Below are 24,840 nucleotides of genomic sequence, written 5' to 3' on the forward strand. Positions count from 1 at the left end.
CTGGAGTTCAGAGCAGTCGGGAGCTTGTGTCTCCCTCCCGATTGAGAAAGCCAGCCGCATACTCAGTTGCCAGCCCTCTCCACGCGTGCGCCTCGGTACCTCTGCCTTCTGCAGCTCCTGTAAGTCTCAGTGTGCTTTTCTCTTCCCTTCTAGTTGTAGAATTTGCACTCAGCCAGCCTTCCTGTGGTTCTGGATGATGTCCATTTTGTCTTTTAGTTGTAGTTTTAAAATTGTTGTGCGAGGCAGCTGTTTAGGTGTTTACCTATGCCGCCATCTTGGTTTCTCCCACCTGACAGCATTCTGTAAATGCAATCCTCTAATACTGCCATGACTGAACTTGTCTCTACCAGTTAGGGGGAGATCTCTTTACAGACTTACCTGGACAGCTTCCACTGGCATCTTAACAATATTCCCCTGACTAAAATAGGCATAAAAGACACTGATTCTAGTGCTTCTTTGCCTGACATTTGACAATGATGGTACAGGTTAGCAATCATAACTTCAGTCGTTTGCTTTAAGTGTTAGCTTAGTCACAACTTTACTTCTTTCATTTCGATCTAGCCAAAATTGACGTGTAACCAAAAGTTTCGATGCTCGTTCTCTGGTAGGATTAGTGCTTCTGTTGAAAGCAGTTTTGAGTGATGGCAAAACTATTTCAATACGGGCAGCACGTTCTAGGACAGTGGTTTTGAACTGGGGATTTCCTTCATCTACACATGGCCTTATTAATATATAGGTGACTCGGACCAGGCCTACTAGGTCTCATTATTGATAGTCTTTATCTATCCCTACCACATATGGTAAGAATATGCTTAGCATTCATGGTATATTGCATGGTACACATTCTTTGGCTATTTGCAGTACAGTTAGTCTCTAGAAAATTAACATTTTGCTATATTCATCCATTTTTACAAATAAGATATAATTGTTGCTGTCTTTTTTTTTTTAATAGCCTTTGTGATTACGTACGTAGATATTTTTCTAAAACTTTCTTGGATTAACTTTTTATGTTGTTTTGCATGCCACATGGGGGGAAAAACAAATTTCTTGTCAGGTGCATTCGTCTTGTTATAATTCTCATCAAGCCTTTCGTATCTGAAAATTTCCAGTAATAAATTAACCACAGTCATTTTAGGCCTTTTGTCATCCATGGATATATTCTTTAACGTGTTTGAATTTGACGCTTCCATAAAAGCTTTTGCAATCAGCTACAGGCCAGTATGGTTCCTCTTCCATGTAGAATGACTGCTCAGAGCCCCACAGAAAAGATTACATGCCATGAGCTTAGGAGCACAGGCTTCTGATGGCATCACTTAAAGAACTTTAAGGCCATACCAGTGGGCTAAGTCAGGATTTCCACAACTGTAGTCAAGGGGCAGGTGGGTTCATAAACTACTATCCCCAGATCCAGTGCAACAAGAAGCAATTACACAGGACTGAATGAATTGGTGAGGGATGATGGTTGTTTTTGTTTGGAATACTGTTGATGTCACCTTCATGTTCTATATTCTATATAAAAACCCTCTGTTGCTCACTTGAAAACATCAGGGGTGAACATGTGGGGAGGAGATCCAAGATGGCGGCGTAGGTAAACACCTAAACTGCTGCCTCGCACAACAATTTCAAAACTACAACTAAAAGACAAAACGTCTATCACCCAGAACCACGGGAAAGCTGGCTGAGTGGAAGTTCTACAACTAGAAGGAAAGAGCAAACAGCATTGAGGGGTGCACAAGGGCTGAAAAGCTGAGGTACGGAGACGCGCGAATCGGGCTGGCGACGGGTGACTGGGAGCACTGCTGTTTTCAACCTGAAGGGATATAAGCTCCTGATTACTCTGAACTCCAGTTTCTGGGGAGACGCGGGGGACCCAAACTCCTACGGGGAGAAGCTGGACTGTCGGCCGTGGGGTCGGAAAGTGAGGGAGGCTTGCTTGCAGGGCTGCGCAGGAACAATTGTTTATTGTGCTGGGGCGCAGGACGCAGGGACACGGTCAGAGACGCAGAGCCGCAGAGCTGGCTTACTGGCAGCCATCACTGTTTGCCACGCCCTAGCCTAGTCACGCCCTGAGACCCCGCCCTGCACAATCTACGAACCCACCCAAGCTCCAAGCAGCGGCTTTAGCATATGAATGGCCTGCCCTATCGCAGCTTAACCTAGCAAACTTGCAGCCCGGGTCAGACAGCTCCAAAACCTCCAAACCCCAAGCAAAGAGGAGAAAACTGCAGTTCTCGCTGTAGCTCCTGCTGGGTGGCCTCAGACAGTAGCTGACCTGCACCCCATTGGAGATCCAGAAGCCAGTGTACCTAGTGGTCAGTGTGAGACACCAGATTTCAACTCCTCACATCCATAAGTGACACATTCAAGAGGCAGACTCAGTGAGCACCAAAGCCCCACTGAAACAAGTCCTGCACCATAAGCGTGTCTCCAGCGCAGCAGTTCTTCCATTATAGACACAGCGGGTCCTCACAGCCAATTGGCCTGGAGGTCAATTCCTCCCAGTGTACCAACAGCAATCAAGGCTTAACTACACCAAGACTTTGCACTCAGCCCACAAAGGGGTGTACCAAAGGCGTCCACCTCAGGTGATTGGGGAGGCTGAGCTACTGGCCCCTATAGGTCACCTACCACACAAAGCCACTCCATCAACACAAGGAAGCAGCAAAATGCGGAGACAAAGAAACATGTCACGAATGAGAGAAATGGAGGAAAGCAAACTAATGGACGACATAGAGTTCAGAACCACATTTATAAGGTTACTCAAGAATCTTCTAAAAACCACCGAGAAACTTGATGAGACCTCCGAGGAGCTTAGTGAGACCTTCAAGGACCTTAATGAGAATGCCAAAAAAATGGAAAAGGACCAGTCAGAAATTAAGCATACACTGTCTGAAATGAAGAATATACAGAAACTCAACTGTAGATCAATGTACCCCAAGAATCAAACCAAAGATCTGAAATATGAGGAAACAAAAAACACACAACCAGAAAAACAAAAAGAAAAAATCCAAAAATATGAAGATAGTGTAAGGAGCCTCTGGGACAACTTTAAGCGTACCAACATCCGAATTTTTGGGGTGCCAGAAGAAGAGAAAGAGCAAAATATTGAAAACCTATTAGAAGAAATAATGACAGAAAACTTTCCTTACCTGGTGAAAGAAATAGACTTACAAGTTCAGGAAGCACACAGAACCCCATACAAGAGGAATCCAAAGAGGACCACACCAAGACACATCATAATTAAAATGCCAAGGGCAAAAGACAAAGAGAGAATCTTGAAAGCAGCAAGAGAAAAACGTTTAGTTACCTACAAGGGAGCACCCATACGACTGTCAGCTGATTTCTCGGCAGAAACTATGCAGGCCAGAAGGGAGTGGCAAGAAATATTCAAAGTGATGAACAGCAAGAACCTACAACCAAGATTACTCTACCCAGCAAAGCTATCATTCAGAGTTGAAGGTCAGATAAAGAGCTTCACAGACAAGAAAAAGCTAAAGGAGTTCATCACCACCAAACCAGTATTACATGAAATGCTGAAGGGTGTTCTTTAAGAAGAGGAAGAAGAAAAAGGTAAAGATAAAAATTATGAACAACAAAATGACATCAAATACATACCTACCAACAAGTGAATCTAAAAATTCAAGTGAATAAAAAATCTGAAGAACAGAATGGACTGGTGAATATAATAGAATCAGGGACGTAGAAAGGGAGTGGACTGACAATTCTCAGGGGGGAGGGCGTGTGAGGGGTGCGGGAAGAGACTGGACAAAAAGCTTACACCTATGGATGAAGACAGTGGCGGGGGGTAAGGGCATGGGGTGGGGTGGGGAATCAGGTGGAGGGGAGCTATGGGGGAAAAAAAGAGGAACACCTGTAATAATCTGAACAATAAAGATTTATTTAAAAAAAAAAAACCACTGTTCTTCCTCTTAAGCTTCTTATAAATCATAACAATGCATCAGACTCTGCTTTTGTAAGTTGAAATGAAATGTTTGTACGTGATATTCTCTCCACCTGACCCCTCCAGAATTTAAAAATTCTTATCGAGTCCTTTCACTATTTATGTCAATACTGTTATATGCCTGGCTCAGTAAGGATCTGTGTTCCTTATTACCAGGGCATAACTGGAAACTGGTTATGCAACCAAGGCCTTGGCTGGAGTGTGGGGTGAAGAATGGTGCTCATTTCATCGGATGTGACCAGATGCTTGTAAAGAACGAAGGTGGACTTTATGGCAACAAAGCGTACTGACAAAGCCTCTTGGGAAAACTGGCCTGCTACTTGGTCTAGTACCGTGGTCGGCAAACTGCGGCTCGCGAGCCACATGTGGCTCTTTGGCCCCTTGAGTGTGGTTCTTCCACAAAATACCACGGCCTGGGCGAGTCTATTTTGAAGAAGTGGCATTAGAAGAAGTTTAAAAAATTTGGCTCTCAAAAGAAATTTCAATCGTTGTACTGTGGATATTTGGCTCTCTTGACTAATGAGTTTGCCGACCACTGGTCTAGTATAACTTACCCAAGACAAGAAAAGTTGTCTAAAGCAGTAACACTGCTGATATAAGCATACATTTCTACCTAATTGTCAAATGTCTATTTTTAGCCTTAGCACAAGATTTATTTCCTTGCTGACTTCTCCACAATGTTGTTTACTACAAAAAGACACTCTGACAATTGATGATTTACGGAGATGCTATAATATCACCTCCATAAATAATCAGGTGTCTGTCTTCCCGAAGGAAACTTGAAGGACTTTCCCGTGTGCACACATAAACACCTAGAAACACTGACAACACCAAAGGCTCTAGCGGGGCTGTGCTGCTAATTGTTGGACGAGCCTTGTGCAAATCCCCTCAGCTCCGTGGGCCTCAAGCTCCTCCTCTGGGAAGAGAAGAGTCGGGACTGGCTGGCCTCCGGGGTCTCTCTAGGCCGTTTTCTCATCCATGGCCTTCCCTCTCTTCCACTTAGTGAAAGAGAATTGCATGCAGTGTGACAGTCCCCGCCCCGGTTTGTGATTAGGTACTGTCACGTTGCATGAAATTCTCTTTCACTAAGTGGAAGAGAAGGAGTATTTTTAAATGGGATAAGATGAAACGTAGCAGGAGCTGAAATACATTTACATATTTTAGTACGGCTACATCTCAAAACAATGTTGTTGTTTTTAAAAAGCAAGTTGCAGCCGAAACCGGTTTGGCTCAGTGGATAGAGTGTCAGCCTGCGGACTGAAGGGTCCCGGGTTCGATTCCAGTCAAGGGCATGTACCTTGGTTGCGGGCACATCCCCAGTGGGAGGTGTGCAGGAGGCAGCTGATCGATGTTTCTCTCTCATCGATGTTTCTAGCTCTCTATCCCTCTCCCTTCCTCTCTGTAAAAAATCAATAAAATATATTTAAAAAAAAAAAAAGCAAGGTGCAGAACATTCCAAAAAATATGATACCAATTTGGCATTAAAAATACAGAAGAACATAGGTGTTGCTGGTGGAGATAAACATATAGTTTTATAAATAGGTGTGTGTGTGTGTGTATTTTAATTCATGGTATTGGTGGCTCCCAAGGAGAGAGGGAAACAGGGATGCAGAGAGAAACAAAGCGATCTCATAATTTCTCTGTAATGTCTGCCTCCCCCTCCAAATGAGCAGGTCTATTCTCTACAGAAGAGGGCCGGGCCCGGGCCCAGCACAAATAATGAAGAAAAGGCCTATTCCAAGCACCTCATTAGACAACTTCAAAATGAAAAAAAGGACCCTAAAACCTCCCAGAAACGAGAACAAAAGCAGGTGCAAATAAATGGTCAAGAGACAGACTGGCATCAGGCCTCTGAGCGGCAACTCCGGGACGAGAGAACACGGAGCAGCGAGCGCCTTCTCAATTCCGAGGCCAAATGACGTCCACCCAGAATTCTGCACCTGAGCAACCGCTGGAGAAAAGGTTGGACCCGCAGGGCCTGCCAGCTTTGGCAATAATTCTTGTAGCACTATTCGACCTTCCCAATATACACACGTTAGCTTGATAAGAAAACTAATTTTTAATATTCAAAACAGTCTTTTCATAGGGAAATAGAACTACACGTTGTGTTACAAAGGTGACAGAAATTCATCACACCACAGTCCCTCTCCACAGCACAATAAAACCAGAAACAAATTTTCTCAATACAATCTGATGGCCCTAAAATCAAGGCGACTGAGCATGCTCCCGGTTGGCTCAGGGAGGTGGGCGCGGTGGGTACACGGTATGCCCCAGCAGGGGGCAATCCACCGTCACATTTCAAGCCCATAATATGCCCAGGCACGTTGGCCTGCCTCGCTGAAAGCACCGCTGGGAATGTGCCCTAAAGAAACACTCGGAAGAAAGGGCGCTGTTTTGTGACGACAGTCACTGCAGGGTTCTGTATAATAACAAATTCTGAGCAAGCAAATCTGCAAACACAACCCTGGATCTGCCTGTTCCCACCTGAGAAGGCATTAGGGCCAGGCCTGCGCGCGTTAGCCGAGCGCTAAGCACGTCAATGCCATTACCTGAGCCTGCTGACATGTGAAAGTCATGGCTCTGAGGCAAGCCCATCTCTGTTCTACAAGGTCGGATTCTGAGTGGTTTCTGCTATGTGAGAATTGATTTGGGCTCAGCCATCACAAATCTCTTTAGAAATGAAGGTGGGGCCCTAACCGGTTTGGCTCAGTGGATAGAGCGTCCGCCTATGGACTGAAAGGTCCCAGGTTCGATTCCGGTCAAGGGCATGTACCTTGGTTGCGGGCACATCCCCAGTAGGGGGCGTGCAGGAGGCAGCTGATCGATGTTTCTCTCTCATTGATGTTTCTAACTCTCTATTCCTCTCCCTTCCTCTCTGTAAAAATAAAATATATTTTAGAAAAAAAAGAAATGAAGGTGGGTACAAACAAACAAATTAATTAAGAAAGAAATGTCTTGTATCTACGGAGAGGCCTGTATGAGATCTCGGTTAGAGGCAAGGGATGCAGAGGCCATTGCATAGGGTGAAGCCGGTGAACATCATAGAGGAATTCATGATATTAGCTTTATTAGCATAATTCTTTATTTAATAGACATGATTATACCTCATCAAAGATGAAACAGCACCAGGGGGAGAAAACTAATAAAATTTATCTTGACCTTGAATCCATATCTTGCTTTTTCCCTCTTTATCAGACTAAAAGAGCAGTTTACTTTATTTTAAATAAAAAAGAATTAAAATAGTGGATGTATCATTATAGAATTAACTAATATAAGCTATATAAGAAGTCAATTCATAACAGAATTTCATAAACACAATCTGGAAACTCATATTTTTACATATTTAGTTAGCACACTTAAGACTATTGCATGCAATGATATTTCTTTTTTTAAAGTATTATAAAAATTTTATTTTTTTTTAAATATAGTTTATTGGTTTTTTTACAGAGAGGAAGGGAGAGGGATAGAGAGTTAGAAACATCAATGAGAGAGAAACATCAACCAGCTGCCTCCTGCACACACCCTACTAGGGATGTGCCCGCAACCAAGGTACATGCCCTTGACCAGAATCGAACCTGGGACCCTTCAGTCCGCAGGCTAATGCTCTATCCGCTGAGCCAAACCGGTTAGGGCTATTATTTATTTTTATTGTATAATAAGATATAATGAAGCAAAAAATATGAAAAGCACAGTTTGGGAACATGTGTTAGTAAAAAGTTTGCATTATCTTTATGCATAAGACTTCATCAGAATAAGGACTGTATTAAAAACATGTTGATTTAAATATCCTCATTTATTAAACAGTCTTAGGTGCTGGTTTCTAGCTTCATTTATTAGGCCCTGTATTGGGACCCCATTGGTGTTCAAGCTTACCTTTGAGCCTGGAGGGGGAGCCAAACCAAGGAATGAGTAAATAATATTTTCTTCTTTTGCAGAGAAGAAAGAATCAAAATCCTTGAAGCAAAGAAAAAGAATGTTTAAGCCCATTGCACACCTGCGAGTCAGGATTTTTACCTAAGTTGATCTCTTTTTTCATTTGCCATTAATTTAGGAGCCAACACAAAACGTTATGCCAGTTTGCTTGGCCAAAGATGACTAATCCCTAAGTTAAGAAATCTAACTGTGAACTTGACATTTGTTTTTACACACTTTGTGCCTGTTACAGTGTAGTGAGAATTCACACACACACACACACACACATACACACACACACACGCACTGTTCATGCTCAGGAACTGCTAAGACTCAGCTATACACAGTAAAAGGCTTCTCCAGGAGTTTCACATCATTGGCTGATTTCCTTACAACTTGGCCCCATGGATTAGGCCTGACCGGCAGAGGCTATAACAGCACAGGACTTCTCTGCTGTTGTTACAGTAGCTTCTAATGACCCAGACCCCTCTCACGCTTTCTGATACCAGGAGCCACAGGATTATGGAGGGCTTAGCGCAGAGGTTGTTTTGGCAAAATGGGGACAACTGTGATCTAAAACCAGGTAGTCGCCAAGCTGGCGTGGCTCAGTGGTTGAGTGTCGACCTATAAACCCGGAGGCCATGGTTCGATTCCTGGTCAGAGTACATGCCCAGGTTGTGGGCTCGAACCCCAGTGGGGGGTGTGTAAGAGGCAGCCAATCGATGATTCTCTCTCATCACTGATGTTCCTCTCTCTCCCTCTCCCTTCCTCTCTGAAATCAATATAAATAAACAAATCCTATCTAATAAAAGAGTAATATGCAAATTGACCATCACACCAAGACACAAGATGGCCGCCCCCATGTGGTCAAAGATGGCCGCCACAAGATGGCTGCCACAAGATAGCCTGCAGGGGAGGGCAGTTGTGGGAAATTAGGGGTTACCAGGCCAGCAGAGGAAGGCAGTTGGGGGTGACCAGGCCAGCAGAGGAGGGAAGTTGGGGGAGACCAGGACAGCAAGGGAGGGCAGTTGCGGGGGACCCAGGCCTGCAGAGGAGGGCAGTTGGGGGGAGACCAGGACAGCAGGGGAGGGCAGTTGGGGGGGACCAGGCCTGCAGGGGAGGGCAGTTGCGGGGGACCCAGGCCTGCAGAGGAGGGCAGTTGGGGGAGACCAGGGCGGCAAGGGAGGGCAGTTACGGGGGACCCAGGCCTGCAGGGGAGGGCAGTTGGGGGGGACCAGGCCTGCAGGGGAAGGCAGTTGGGAGACAGCAGTCCTGGATTGTGAGAGGGATGTCCGACCCACTGGGATCGGGCCTAAACGGGCAGTCGGACATCCCTCAAACGGTCCCAGATTGGAGAGGATGCAGGCTGGGCTGAGGGACACCCCCTCCCCCATGCACGAATTTTGTGCACCAGGCCTCTAGTAAATAATAAAAGAACACTTTATATTATTCATTAAAGCTAAACATGCTGATAGCTGTGATCTAGCTTTTCCACCCCTCGTTACAGAACCAAGGGAAACTCTCCCATCACCAGAGAGCTATTGAGAGCACCCATTTAGCAGCACTGTCTGTGACAGCCCACATCGGAAACCACACTACTTGGGTCTGAATGTCTGAACCCCCAAAGATGACAGTATTAGGTGGGGCCGTTGGGAGTGAACACAGAAGCGGATCCTCACCAGAACTTAATCGTGCTGGGACCTCGACCTTGGACTTCCCAGCTTCCAAAACTGTGAGAAATACCTGTGCTGCTGATAAGCTACCCAGCCTGAGGTATTTTGTTACACCAGTCCAAATGGACTTAGACACACTCTGATGTCCATTCTGAAGCACTGAAAATGAATAAACTATGAACAACACCAATCAACGTGGGTGTATCTTTAAAATATGTTGGTGAAAGAAGCAAGTCAAGTCTTGGCCAGTTGGGCTCAGTGGGTAGAGTGTCAGCCTGCGGACTGAAGGGTCCTGGGTTTAATTCCGGTCAAGGGCACGAACCTCAGTTGCAGGCTTGATCCTGGCCCCGGTCAGGTTGTGTGCAGCAACCAATCCATGTGTCTCTCTCACATCAATGTTTTTCTCTCTGTGTCTCTCCCCCTCCTTCCACTCTCTCTAAAAATCGATGGGAAAATATCCTCAGGTGAGGATTAACAACAACAACAAAAAAAGAAGCAAGTCAAAGAAGAATACAATGCAATATGAGTCCATTTATATAAAGCTCAAAAATCGGCAAAACCGCCCTGGCCGGTTTGGCTCAGTGGCTAGAGCATCAGCCTGCGGAGGGTCCTGGGTTCGATTCCAGTGAAGGGCACATGCCTTGGTTGCAGGCTCCTTCCAAGCCAGGGCCCTAGTCCGGGTTCATGCAGGAGGCAGCCAATCTATGTGTTTCTCTCACATCAATGTTTCTCTCTGTCTTGCCCTCTCTCTTCCACTCTCTCTTAAAATCAATGGGAAAATATCCTCAGGTGAGGATTAACAAAAACAAAATTAAATTAAAAATAGGCAAAACAAAACAATGTATTCTTTAGGCACATATACACTGCAGATAAAGAAAGGGAATGATAAACACGCAATTCACTACATGCTGCCTCCGGTGCAGAGAGAGGTGCGCATGACGGGAGAAGCACGTGGGGACGTCTACATGTCTGTGCACGTCGTACCTCTTACACTGGGTGGTGCGCACATGGTTGTTCATCTTATTACCTGTCTTTACACATGTTATTATCATATGACATGTTTCATAATAATATTTTAAAATATATATTTTTTATTGATTTCAGAGAGGAAGGGAGAGGGAGAGACAGAAACATCAATGATGAGAGAGAATCGTGGATTGGCTGCCTCCTGCACGCCCCACACTGGGGATCGAGCCCGCAACCCAGGCATGTGCCCTGACCGGGAATCGAACCATGACCTCTGGGTTCATAGGTCAATGCTCAATCACTAAGCCACGCCAGCCGGGCTCATAATAAATTTTTAATGACATAAAATTTAATGGCATCCATGTGTTGAAAAGTCCTCCCCCCACCTAACTGGGCTTCGTCCTGCCTCCCTTGCAGCCCTGAGGACACTGCCTCTCTGCTGAATGGCCAAGGTCCCCCTGGTTGTGCTCGGATCCAGACAGGCACTCCTGCCCTCACCTGGGCTAAGATGCACTGGCTCCCATTTGGCAGCGACAGACACGCCTGCTGCTTCCTCTGGCCTCCTCTGAGGCTGGCTCCCCAGCAGGTGTCTCCTTTCCCAGCTGACAGCTGTCTGCCAAGCCCGCGGGATAACATCTCCATCTGTGCTGCCCGGAGCAGCAGTTCAGACCGGCGGGCACTTCGGGCCCCAGCACCACCCTGCCATGCAGCCCTCCCACGGCCCGGGCACGGAGAAACCCACTGCTTGTCCCTGAGCCTCCTCCACCTGCGGCCACACCGGGTCTGGCCCATCAGTGGCCACTGGAGACTCACCAGAGACCAGTGCTTCAAGTTAAAGAATAGAATTTGTCTTACAGTGCACATTTCAAGTGAGTAGAAAGATACAGTGACTAACCATCCAGATTTATGCCATTTTATTTTTTTTATTTTTAAATATATTTTATTGATATTTTACGGAAAGGAAAGGAGAGGGATAGAGAGCTAGAAACATCGATGAGAGAGAAACATCGATCAGCTGCCTCTTGCACACTCCCTACTGGGGATGTGCCCGCAACCAAGGTACATGCCCTTGACCAAAATCGAACCTGGGACCTTTCAGTCTGCAGGCCGACGCTCTATCCACTGAGCCAAACCGGTTTCGGCGATTTATGCCATTTTAAAACGGACAGGTCCTTTGAGTTTTCTTCTGAAAATCTAAACCTACAATCGTTTTTACCTGCTCTGGAAACAAAGCCCTCTGCCTCATTAATGTACCTGTACTGATTTCAGAGAGGAAGGAAGCGGGAGAGAGAGACAGAAACATCAATGATGAGAGAGAATCATTGATTGGCTGCCCACAGGCTGCAGGAAAACAAATTTAGCAAAAATGCTAGTAAGCTAAGCTGCTAATACCTCTGTGAAGGCAGAACGTGCTGAAAAGATTATTTTTAAACATAAAATAATTTGAACGCTCATCTCATCAGACTCATATTTGCAATAGGAAAATACATTTGTAAAATATAAGGATTTTTTTCTTATTTGGAACACCCTTTCTTTCTCCTCCACAACTAAAAAAAAATTATTAAGTGCTAGATCACAACAAAACAGGATAAGAAAGGCCGTTAAGGTTTTATTTTTACAGCAGAAAATCCTCACGGAACTTTTACTCTCCGCGTTAACATAGGTTGGAAGCACACAGCTCAATATTGTCTGGACTGTCACTAGTCTTAACTAAAAAGCATGGTTAAAATAATAAGTAAGAGTTTTAAAATCCTTCTTTCACTGGAAAAGCACTAAAAGAAAACATGAGGTGATGCTTTTAATCATTCTAGTGTACAGAAGGTCTTTTTAAACAAGACTGCAGGGGGCTGAAACCGGTTTGGCTCAGTGGATAGAGCGTCGGCCTGCGGGCTGAAGGGTCCCGGGTTCGATTCCGGTTGGGGGCATGTACCTTGGTTGCGGGCACATCCCCAGTAGGAGGTGTGCAGGAGGCAGCTGATCGATGTTTCTAGCTCTCTATCCCTCTCCCTTCCTCTCTGTAAAATATCAATAAAATATATTTTAAAAAAAAAACAAAAAACAAGACTGCAGGGGGGCAATGGTAAGATATGTACACACATAATACCTTAATAAAAATAAATAAATAAACAAGACTGGCCGAAACCGGTTTGGCTCAGTGGATAGAGCATCGGCCTGCAGACTGAAGGGTCCTGGGTTCGATTCCGGTCAAGGGCATGTACCTTGGTTGTGGACACATCCCCAGTAGGGAGTGTGTAGGAGGCAGCTGATCGATGTTTCTCTCTCTCATCGATGTTTCTAGCTCTCTATCCCTGTCCCTTCCTCTCTGTAAAATATCAATAAAATATATTTAAAAAAAAAAAAACAAGACTGCAGGAACCATAAAGAAAAAAAGATTAATAAATTTGTCTAGACAAATAAATTTAATTAAAGATTAATAAATTTAATTAAAGATAAATTTATTTAATTAAATAAATTTAATTAAAGATTAATCTTTAATAAAAGATTAATAAATTTGTTAAGTTCTGCATTCCAAAAAACATCACTTTAAAAACTCAAAAGACAAGAAAGGTGAAAAACTATTTGTAAAATCTACTAGTATGATAGCAAAAGAGCTACTTTCCTCATCCACCAAGAGCCACAAGTCTTAGGAATGTGGGTCTGGGGGAGGATGTGGGGAGGTGGGAGGGCGGGGAGAGGACAGCAGTGGGAGGAGGGGGAGGGGGAGGGTCTTCCTCTCAGAGGAAATCCTCTCTATGCTCTGGGACGCCCCACTTCAAATCCACAGAGAGTTGCACTGGACCATGTAGGTTCCTCAAAATAAGCACTTGCCACATTAAAACTGAAAATACGCCCTGGCCCAGTGGTCGGCAAACTCATTCGTCAACAGAGCCAAATATCGACAGCACAACGATTGAAATTTCTTTGGAGAGCCACATTTTTTAAACTTAACTTCTTCTAACGCCACTTCTTCAAAATAGACTCGCCCAGGTCGTGGTATTTTGTGGAAGAGCCACACTCAAGGGGCCAAAGAGCCGCATGTGGCTCGAGAGCCGCAGTTTGCCGACCACTGCCCTAGCCGATTTGGCTTGGTGGATAGAGTGTCAGCCTGCAGACCGAAGGGTCCAGGGTTCGATTCTGATCAAGGGCACATGCCCGGGTTGCAGCTCGATCCCCAGTGTGGGGCATGCAGGAGGCAGCCAATCAATGATTCTCTCTCATCATTGATGTTTCTCTCTCTCTCCCTCTTCCTTCCTCTCTGAAACCAATAAAAACATATTTTTTTAAAAAAGACTGAAAATACCCCCACGACCACAAAACTTGGAGCGAAGCCGCTGAAGAAAGCCCACACAGCCAAGTAAATGCAGCCCTGCAGGGGGTTGAAAAGTGGCCCCACACATCCATGTGCACCCAGAACTTCAGAACGTGATGCAGTTGGAAAGACGATAGTAACAGATGGAATTAGTACGATGCAGCCACGCCGGCTTACGGTGCTGTCTTTATATCACAGCCACGTGAAGGCACAGAGAGCCACTCAGGAGAATGCGCTGTGAAGACAAAGGCAGGGACAGGAGTGATGCACCCACGAGCCCAGGCAGGCCAGGGATGCGGGCAGCTACCAGGAGCTGCGAGACGCCGGGGGCTGATTCTCCCTCGGAGCTTCCAGAAGGGACCGGCCCTGCCGACACCTTGATCTGGAACCTCTGACTTCGGGAACTGTAACACAATCCATTTCTGTGGCTCTAAGCCACCAAATTGGTGGTACTTAGTTACCACAGGCCTAAGAATCTAATGTCAACCCCCAAACTAAACAATTCACACTTGAAAGCAGAGTTCGGCATGTTTTTCTGTACATGGGCAGATAGTGAATATTTTGGGCTTGGTGGGTCCTGTGGTCTCTGGTACAATCACTCAACTCTGCCTCGGTGAGCAATCCGCCGTGGGCAGCAGGTGAACGGATCAGTGTGGACGTGTTCTAGTAACACTTGACTGAACCAGTTAGCTGCAGGACGTGGCCTCACCTGCTTTAGATAAGAAACAAAATAATAAGGAGAAGCTAGCCTAAAGCACCAGCAGTTCTGGGCAGGAGGAAGAGAAAAGGTGAGCTAAGATTCCCACACCCCGTTCCAGCCTTGAGAAGCAGCACAACACTGATCAATTCCTCCTATTTCCAGCCCTGATCACCGCGTCTGAAAGGTGACCAGCAGGCCCCGGCCGGTGTGGCTCAGTTGGTTGAGTGTCGTCCTGTGCACTGAAAGGTAGCAGGTTTGATTCCGGGTCAGGGCACATATGTAGGTTGTACCATTTGATATCTCCCCCCACACACACCCCCGATTCCCCTCTCTCTCTCTCTCTCTCTCTCTCTCTCTCTCTCTCTTATTTTCTCTCTCTCTAACATCAATAAAGCATGTCCTCGGGTGAAGATTTTTAAAAAAAAGAACAGTGACCTTAGATGACCCCTAAAATAACTTCCAATTCTCAGGTTCTAAAGTCCTTTGAGTTTTTCAATTTGTCTTTTCAGCAATTTGATTTACTAAATAGAATCTGTAAACTCTAAAGAAAAAGTGATTTTATGGCGAAATGAACCCTTAAATATAGAAAAGGAAATTGCTGTTGTAATCAGAATGTCCAGTACAGTTTTGAAACTACGTAGATACACTTACACCAATTTATTTCGCATCCACAGTAAGACCTGACTTCTGCCGATCACTCGTTATGAAAGTGAAAACGTACCCCGTGTTTTTGTGGGTGCACATATGGGTCCACTGCCAGGTGAACCAGAACTCCTTGCCAACGAAAGGCTCATTCTGTTTGAACAACTGACCTCAATTCTTCCAAATGAAATAAGGAACCCAAAATCATCCCAACAACTTCTGAACCATCCTTTTGTTGTTGCCATCACTTTGTACATCTTAAATGCTGCTTAGTCACAATGGCTCTACCATCCAGACATTGGGTGGTAGAAATAGGTCATGACCCGAAAGTGGTGAACAACTCCAAATGCTGCCTCAAAACTAATCTGCTTTAAACCATTTCTGAGAAACACACACACAGAAGAATTTTCCAAGAAACCAAACACTCACCCCACAATACTGCTCTTCGTTGAAGATCTGGGGAGGCAAAGGGATCCCGTTTTGAGGTTTCTTCTCTCCAGGGACATTCTCTCTCATCCACTTCCTGTTGTCTTCATCTCCGGCTATATCTAATTCCTTAAAGTCGATTTTATTAGCTTCCAGAAAGCCCACTACTTCTTGCTGTTTTTTCCTAATCTGGTCAAAGGAGAGACAGGTAACTATTAGACTCATTTTTTAAAATGCTTTGTTTATATTTACATAAATTAAATCCTTTCTCCAACTATACTATACAACACAAATAATTTCACAAAGTATTTAAACAACAACACAAAAAAACAATAGAACCACGCCTCTTCATTATAAAGGGTAAACAGAGTGATTACGTAAATTCTGAAATTTTAATCTCACCAATGTTTAAATCATGGGATAGCCAACCCAATAAGAACAGACATGCTTTGGTCATAGCTTCTGTGTGAGATCTTCCTTGTTAAGCTTTAATGCCAAAAAATAAATGAGAATTGGTTATGAAGAAACATGATGACTGAAAGAAGAAAGGAAAGTTAATTTACTATGAAACTCAAATACCAAGTACCAGTTACACCCACACTAAAATGCACTTAGTCACAGTTATGAAAATAGGAACACGAGTCACGTTCTTATTCACTAAAGTAGCTTTCCTAGTACAGGACACTGCAAGCCCCCGGGGAGATGACTGGGTGGGAAGGACAGAGGAAAAGTTGGGAAAAGCTGGTGGGTGATTTTTGCTGGCGGACAGGAGGAACACGGTGGAGATCCTGTTCTCCCACAGTTTTCTCCCTTCCTGCTCTGACAGCCACACCTGAGAGAGAAGGCCACAGCACCTTTCTGAGCCCCTGGTTCACGCCAATGACTTCCGATGGAGGGGGCCATCCTTAAAGCTGAGAAGTCCTTTCCAGAAACAATTACAGTTTTCTCTCTTCAGCCAAAGCACTCACTCCCAGAAATGGGTGATGCCCTCTCAAATAAACCCTGGTAAACGAGTTACAGCAGACTCTGGCCCGCCAACTTGAACAACCTCAGTCACACTTACTCATTGGCTCTCTCCTCTGCGCATGACTGTGCCAAGCTCTTCATCTGAACAGACTCATAAGCCGGCCCGGGTGGCGTGGCTCAGTGGTTGAGCACTGACCTATAAACCAGGAGGTCATGGTTCAATTCCTGGTCATGGCACATGCCCGCGTTTCGGCTCGATCCCCAGTGGGGGACATGCAGGAGGTAGCCAATCAATGATTCTCTCTCATCATTGATGTCTCTCTCTCCCCCTCTCCCTTCCTCTCTGAAATCAATAAAAATATTTTTAAGTAGATTCATAAGCTGTTTATTTAAGGTGAAAAAATGTAAAGAACTCATTTGCACAAACTAGATATAGAACAAGCTAAAGAAAATAGAGGCAAAATATGCTCACTTTTTAAAACTAAGATTAAAATTTTAAATAAGTATTTTTACGTGAAAATATCCAATATCTTAATTTTTTAAAAGAACAATTTTTAAGTCCTCTGAATATTGCCTAATGATGAAATCCAGTCATTAAAATGGTCTATGGGGCATGAGGTCCCTTGTTGTTTTCATAGAACTTGTTTACCAGCAGAGCAGACTTTGAGAATTCCAAACAAGTGCTGTGAAAGCACGTGCCCTTCCCAACCCGGATGTCTGGAGTCAAACCCTCTTTTGGCAAACCCAGTTCCTTTCATAGAGATCAGTATGCCAAAAAAATTATTTGATTCATTTTTGCAAAAGTGAATGATTCTATCAAGGACATGAGTATACTAGTAGAGTGCTATTTCTTTTACTTTTTAAACCCTCACCCAAGGTATGTTTTTATTTATTGTTAGAGAGAAAGAGAGAGAGAGAGAGAAACATTGATGTGAGAGAGAAACATTGATCAGTTGCCTCCCGCACGCACCCTGATCCGGGATCGAACCCAAAACCTGGGTATGTGCCTTGATGGGAAGTCAAACTCACTCCAACCAACACAGCCACCCAGCCAGAGCCAGAGTATTAGTATTGCTTAGTTAAAGGAAAAGTAAGGCACGTATGAATGTTTAAGCCCTGGAATCAAATCATCACCAAAAAACAAACTCTGTATAATTTGGTTTTGGTGGTGACTTGATTGTACGTGTTATATTAATTATAAATATAAAATTAATATTAAATAATTTAAATTTTTAACCTAAAGAAAATTATATATAAATTACATATACTGCCGAAACCGGTTTGGCTCAGTGAATAGAGCGTCAGCGTGCAGACTGGGGGGGTCCCAGGTTCGATTCCGGTCAGGGGCACGTGCCTTGGTTGAGGGCACATCCCCAGTGGGAGGTGTGCAGGAGGCAGCTGATCGATGTTTCTCTTTCATCGATATTTCTAACTCTCTATCCCTCTCCCTTCCTCTCTGTAAAATATCAATAAAATATATGAAAAATAAATAAATAAATAAATAAATTACATATACACATATATAAATGGTAATCACACATTTGCTTTTTAATTAACATTTGTACCATCAACCTAACAAAGATATTGCGAATAAAAACACTAGAGCAATACATTAAAGGCGGCTATTAACCAGCATACAACACCTAATCAGTAAGATTTGTGCCACAATATCTATTTCAGTTTGGGGCAAGTGTGGACAAAAGATAAAAATAAAAGTCACACAGGAAGTTGTGGAGTGATGGAATTTTCCATGAGCTTCTGGCCTAAGCGCTCCAGCACCTTCCTGAGGAGGACCTGCGTTGCCTCCTCCCTGGCCCTCCCCGAGGCTGCGCTGGGGGAGCCCTGACCTCTGTCCTCCTCCGGGAAATCCCTAGCCCACAGCCGCGCGGCTGGATTTCTGCATATTACAAAATCTCTTCAGACCTGATGACAGGTTGTTGGACTAAATTATTACCTTAGTGAATTGTGTTTTCTCTACATGCTTTCCAACCTGGCCATAATTACTCCGCTGCTTTATAAATGACTTATTCCTTTAGGTACTGTCACAGATAACTCTGCTGTTTGGAGAGTAGAGGTGTCTTCGTTTTAGGCAGGTTTACCTTTATTAATATTCAGAAGACAACATCCTTTATTCTGTCCAAACCCATCTTGCTTCCTTCTCAAATACCTCCCAGGGGTCAGATCAGCCTGGCCAAGGCTCCCACATTATTGCCCTCTGTTAATGATCCCTCGGGACGTGTGGCGGGATGAAAAAGGGATCTCACTTGATTCCATGACTAACAGATGAGAAACATTTCCCGAAGTCCTGACATGTTTCTTCTGTGAGGAAGTCAGAGGTGGAGAAAACGGAAGGGAAGATCTGTTTGCTGTTATTTCTCTCAAGACAAGCAATTGCATCTTTGGGGAGTTAACTGACTGTTGGGTGCATACCACTGTGTTAAATGCTGTTTCTCAGCCCCCAGGCCCAAAGAAAGAGAAGAGAAATTAAATGTGCCCCTCTGCACTTCCCCAACACCAGATACGTAAACTGGGCCAAAAGCATAGCATCTGCCTGAAGGAGCCCTTGACCTTGAGTTCTGCCAGGGCTGGAGACGGGCCTTAGGAAGAGGCCAGAAGAGGGGAGAGGGCAGTGGGGAGCACGTGAGCTCGCTCACCTGGTTGGCACGGTGGCCTTCGCCCACACCCTGATGCCCACCCTGATGCCCACCTTAAGCAGTAGGGACTCCCCTGCAGCCCTCCCCTTGATGGGTCTCTGTTCAAGAAGCCCCCCTGGCCCTGACTGGTTTGGCTCAGCGGATAGAGCGTCAGCCTGCGGACTGAAAGGTCTCAGGTTCGATTCCGGTCAAGGGCATGTACCTTGGTTGCGGGCACATCCCCAGTAGGAGGTGTGCAGGAGGCAGCTGATCGATGTTTCTCTCTCATTGATGTTTCTAACTCTCTATCCCTCTCCCTTCCTCTCTGTAAAAAATCAATAAAAATATATTTAAAAAAAATAAAGTGAAATTTACAAAAAAATAAAGAAATAAAGAAGCCCCCCTGGACCCTCGGTCAAAGTGAAGCTCCTCTCCATGGGGCCTCCTGAGCTGCCCTCCAGGGACAAGGCCTCAGTCCCAGAGGCATGTCCCCTTCATGGCTTCAGGGGGAGGGGCACGCACAGCACCCAGCAGTACTCACCAGACACACTCCCCTCCACCTCTCCCCCTCCCCCCCCAGGGTGCCAGGCCAACGGTGGCCCCATGAAGGTGGGCCCCCTCCTGAGGATCAGGGGGTCCTTGGGGCCTGTGCCATTTGGAGCCTTTGGGACCTCAGCGCTGGCTCTGAGAGCTCTGTCCTCATTCCTGTCACATACACTCAGACAGCAGTGTTGCTCTCTGTCCTGAAGTCACCCGGCCACTGTCGGTCACACCAACGTGTTGGAGGGCCCTCTGGGTCACTCGACAGCTTTGTCTTGTACAGTTAGGAGCCTTTCCAACCGAGGCCACTGTACTGCAGCAGCAAGCACAGTGCGCTTGAGTGAGAGGTGCCTGCGTCGCCATCCCGGCTCAGAGGGTGCTGTCTGAGCAGGGGCGCAGCTGGCCGACCGCCTCACCCACAAAAGGGATCGAGCGCACCCTCCTCACAGGTTCTGGTGAGAACCCAGGAGGATCATGGAAAAGCATTTGTGCCACACACTGAGGAGCTGCCCCGCCCCACACCCAGCAGCACACGTGCCCGGTTACCTGTCTTGATCACCATGCCAGGTAAGCACTCTGATCACCATTTTAGTTTATTTTTTAATATGTTTTTATTGATTTCAGAGAGGAAGGGAGAGGGAGAGATAGAAACATCAAAGATGAGAGAATCATTGATCGGCTGCCTCCTGCACGCCTCACACTGGGGATGGAGCCCGCAACCCCGGCATGCGCCCTGACCAGGAATCGAACACTGACCTCCTGGTTCATAGGGCGATGTTCAACCACTGAGCCACACCAGCCGGGCTGATCGCCATTTTAAAATGACAAAGCTGAGGTGTCAGCGAATTAAAGAGGTTTCCAAGGCTTCCACCCAGATCCATGTAATTCAAGAGCCATGTTTCCCACTGTTCCTACACTCACTCGGGGCTGGAGAAAGGACGGAGGAACCCAGGAGCCGCCATGAGGGTCTGTCCCAGAGACTGTGGCTGCAGGGCGGTGCACACTGGAATCGGTGAGGACCAGCCTCTCTCCCTTTGTCCCCCAGCCCGCGGTGGCGGTGGCTTTCAGGGAGAGAGGAGGGTCCCACAAGAGGACGGGCTTCTCCCGCTCCAAGGGCCTCTGGCCCCAAGCTCACCGCAAAAACCTGCAATCTCACTTTCATGTCAACTATTAAAACAGCTATAGCCCTGGCCAGTTGGGCTCAGGTTCGAGCCAGTCAAGGGCACGTACCTCAGCTGAGGGTCAGGGCATGTGCGGGAGGCAGCCAATGTTTCTCTCTCACATTGATGTTTCTCCCTCTCCCCCTCCACTTTCTCAAAAAATCACTGGAAAAAATAACCTCAGGTGAGGATGAACAAAACAACCAAAAAACCAAGAGCTATAATGCCCAGAGTATATGTGTAATTTGTTTTTTCATTTTTTTAATATATTTCTTTATTGATTTCAGAGAGGAAGGGAGAAGGAGAGACAGAAACATCAATGATGAGAGAGAATCATTGATTAGCTGCCTCCTGCACGCCCCCCCACTGGGGATCGAGCCCGCAACCCAGGCATGTGCCCTTGGCTGGAATCGAACCTGGGACCCTTCGGTCTGCAGACTGACGCTCTATCCACTGAGCCGAGCCGGCTAGGGCTGTTTTTTCATTTTTCATTTATGTCATTCATGTAACAGAAGCCTTGCTGCCCTGCTGACGAGGTCCCAGGCAAGAATTCGTTTCTGAAGCACACAGGCCAAAGCAGAAAGGAGCAAAGGGTGGCAGGCCAGCACCACACACAGCCCAAGCCCTGGCACCTTCCCTGCGGGTCTCCTAAAAGAAGCTTCTAGTGAAATGCCCCACCAGGAAAAATCATTAGCGCTGACCCCACAGAAATAATCAGGTCTCATGCCTCAGGATAAGACAGAAATTCTGCCATTTAGGTGGCTTAGCACAATTCTTCTGAAAAATAATCATCATAAACGCAGATCTGCTAGTGTTAACTAGTAATTATAACAACTACTATAATATTAACAATTATAATAACTACAAGTTATAACTGTCCTGGCACTAACTAACCAGAGCTAATAATTATGACAGTAACTAGCAATTATAATACTTATTAACCACCCGACACCACACCAGGCACCAGGCGAGTTATTTCTAAGTCCTCACAACCTGGCGCGTGAGTACTAGGCGGGTCCTTGTATTACAGGTGAGGAAATCGAGGCTTTGCAAGGTGAAGTCACCTTCCCAAGGTCATGCGGTTCCGCGTGGCACCGAAACATTTGCTCAGGGAACAAGAATTAACCTGACTTTTCCAAGATCCTGGAATGAACGATACCCCTCCAGGCCCTCCGAGGCTAACTAAATCAAGCTCAAACTTCAGGAACGTAGGATATCAAATAACCCTAAAAAACCCACAAATGTATTCACTGTCTCCGGAAGGATGGCCTGGTCTACATGATATGAGAAGGCTGGCAGGTCAGTGATAACATTTCCAGCAGCGAATATCAACAGCATGCTTAAAGCCCCACTAAGACCATTTTCCTCCAAAATTCGTTTTCCTAAATAATCCAAAAATGTGTGCTCATTGCAGGCCAACGAAGAGTTTCTGAGGTCATCCCCAGCCCCAGAAGGTTTTGCAGTTTTTACATCTGGAATTTCTCCTCATTTTTTCTGTTAAAAGGTGTTCTAGAAGTCACTAGACACTTGCTGATCAGTCGGGCTCAGAACAGATACCCTTTCTCTTGTTCTCGGCTCGCCCTCTCTGGAAACGGTGAACTAGGAGTGGTGGCATTCGCCAGCTGCCCATGGAACTGTTCCCGCCAGCGGCTCACCTGGGGCATCGTCCCTGGCTGAGTGAGCCTGAAACCCTAGCTGCCGCCGAGATGTCCAGGACCTGGATCTGGAAGGAAATACCCCGCTCACTGGTCTCCAACTCTCAGGATCAATGAAACCCTTTTCTCTCCACAGCCTCACAAACTTCTGCTAAAATGCTGGTGGAAATGTCAGTGTCAAAGCCTGAATCACCGTCCACTACCCCTGTTCCTGAAGGCAGGTCTCTCTTGCCCAGAATGAAGGCTGGGATTGGACAGACAGAGGTCAGACAAAGCAATGTATGGCGGTCGGCTCTGAGGGCCTATTTTGGGTCTGCTTGGATTCCTAGAGCGTTTAAAACTGGGGCCTTAGCGATGTTTGCTCTTGTCACTGTGACATCATCTTCCTCAAATAAGAGCATTACACACGCTAATGGTACACTTTCGGTATGGTTTCTGCATACACAAGTAAGTACACCCCCGAGTCATTTTAGGAATCTGGTTCTCCTAGCTCCAAATATTGTTACACAATGTGTCATTTTTTTTTTTTTGCAACTTTTATCCATCTTGCAGGATGAATGGCAAAAACACTCCACACCAAAACAAAAACAAACACACAAAAATCTTTGATTCTATAATATATGCGACACAGCAGGACACAGATCACTTGTTAAACATCCTAGAATCAAGCCCGCCCCCTTCCTCGTGTCTCTGCTCACACCCAGCTTCCACACTTCACACACTTCTTCAACACAAGGGCAGAAAGCAAGGCACGCAGGCTCCCCGGGAGCCGGGAGCCGGGAGCCGGGAGCCGGGCTGGCTCACCCCTCACCCAGAAACTCAAAGCCAGCGCGGGCCATCCCGCGCCTTTCCCAGGAAAACAGTTTAGGGAAAACGCCCGCACATTCCATCCGACACCTACCGCTATGGACCCAGAAGATGTGGCAACAAACACTTTGATAACCATTTTGACAGCCGGAAAGAGGACTCCCCCCAACACACCCCTGTGACGGAGCGGGGCGCTAGACAAATCCTGAGGGCGACACAGCCGCAGCCGGGCGCGCACCGGGCGGGGCGGGCCGGCCCTGCGCTCCCCGGCGCCCCTGCCCCGCCTGCCGCAACTTAAGCTCGGCCTCTCCCGGGAGCAGCCCAGGCATCCTGGTCTGTCCCTGCCATTGGCCCGGGAATATTTGGGGACCTGTCAGGAAAATATTTGATTGGCTGATAAAAGCAGCCCCTGGACCCTTTCCCTTATCACTGTAAACGCCGGACGACAGTCCCTAAAAGGCGAGGCTGCACTGCGCACCAATCAGGGACCTGGGCACAGATGCCTGGGATGGAGGGGGGAGGGGGGTGGGGCCCGGGGCGGAGGCGGCAGGGAGAGGGGAGGCGCTCCTGGGGGCTGGAAAGGCCCAGAACACACCAGCTCGGGGTTCGGAAAAGGATGTGTGTACCGGGCTGCTGGCAAAGACACGGGGAGGGTCAGGATAGCCCCAGAGGCCTTTACACAAAGGAAGAACAGCTTCCTTCCCTTAAGCGTCTGGCAGATTAAAAAGAAAATCGGTGAGCTGTCAAACAACAGATTGCTTTATGAGTGGCCCGTTTCCACTTCGCCCCTTTACCACCTGTTTCTCTTAAAGAACAGAAACTGACAGGAGTAGACGGGTAAGGTTCACAGACATCCCGGACAAGGCAGGGAGAGGCGGCTGCGCGGTCAGTACAAGCGCTTCAACAAGCAAACAAATTGTCCTCACTCTGCCCGGGCAGGAGGGGACGGGGACCGGGGGGGGGGGGGGGGGGGGGGGGGGGGGGCGGCGGTAAACGATCTGTTTGTACCGGGCTCTATCCATCCTATGTATATAGATCACTTACTTATGTTCAAAGTGGGAGGAATTTAAACTCCAGTGAAGCCCAGATGCTAGCTGCCAGCTCTTCTGATGGGTTTCAACGGCCAGATCAAGGGCATTGGAGGCAAAAGCCCCCTGGGGGATATCCATTCCTCTTAGATAACCCAGTCTCTGGTTTTTGAAGTCCCCTGCTCCTCCAAAAGGAGGGGGCACTGGCTTCCAGAACAGGGAGGGATGTCAGGCTTATGCACGGCCAGAGCCCCAGGGCGGGCGCCTTGGATGTGAAAGGATTCCCTGTCCCTGGCATATAGCTCAGATTCATTTACATCAGGACGAATGGGTGAGATGACTCCACCACGATGTAACCAGAGCCTCAACATGCCAGGCTAACTACTCCCCAGAGCAGGCCCTGGTGAAGATGATCAGTGGTGCCCCAAGTTTAAGGCGTTGGCTGTGTAAATTTTACTTTA

The 24,840-nt window shown here is 46.5% G+C and overlaps 1 protein-coding gene across 1 annotated transcript in view; it reads right to left on the minus strand.

Annotated features, from left to right (window-relative positions):
* The window catches only part of LOC308241726 (SH3 domain-binding glutamic acid-rich protein-like), a 36,342-nt gene extending 12,563 nt beyond the window's left edge, over positions 1-23,779 (minus strand). Inside the window, exons 1-3 of the mRNA XM_080655266.1 lie at positions 23,446-23,779; positions 15,594-15,779; positions 7,835-7,915 (exon numbers count right to left, since the gene is read on the minus strand). Of these exons, the coding sequence (XP_080511392.1) occupies positions 7,835-7,915; positions 15,594-15,779; positions 23,446-23,490 (312 nt within the window). The 5' untranslated portion in view covers positions 23,491-23,779. The remainder of the gene's footprint in view (positions 1-7,834; positions 7,916-15,593; positions 15,780-23,445) is intronic.
* Between the last annotated feature and the right edge of the window lie 1,061 nt (positions 23,780-24,840).

The sequence above is a fragment of the Plecotus auritus genome (genome assembly GCF_963455305.1).
Source record: "Plecotus auritus genome assembly, chromosome: 2".
In the NCBI taxonomy this organism is placed as follows: domain Eukaryota; kingdom Metazoa; phylum Chordata; class Mammalia; order Chiroptera; family Vespertilionidae; genus Plecotus; species Plecotus auritus.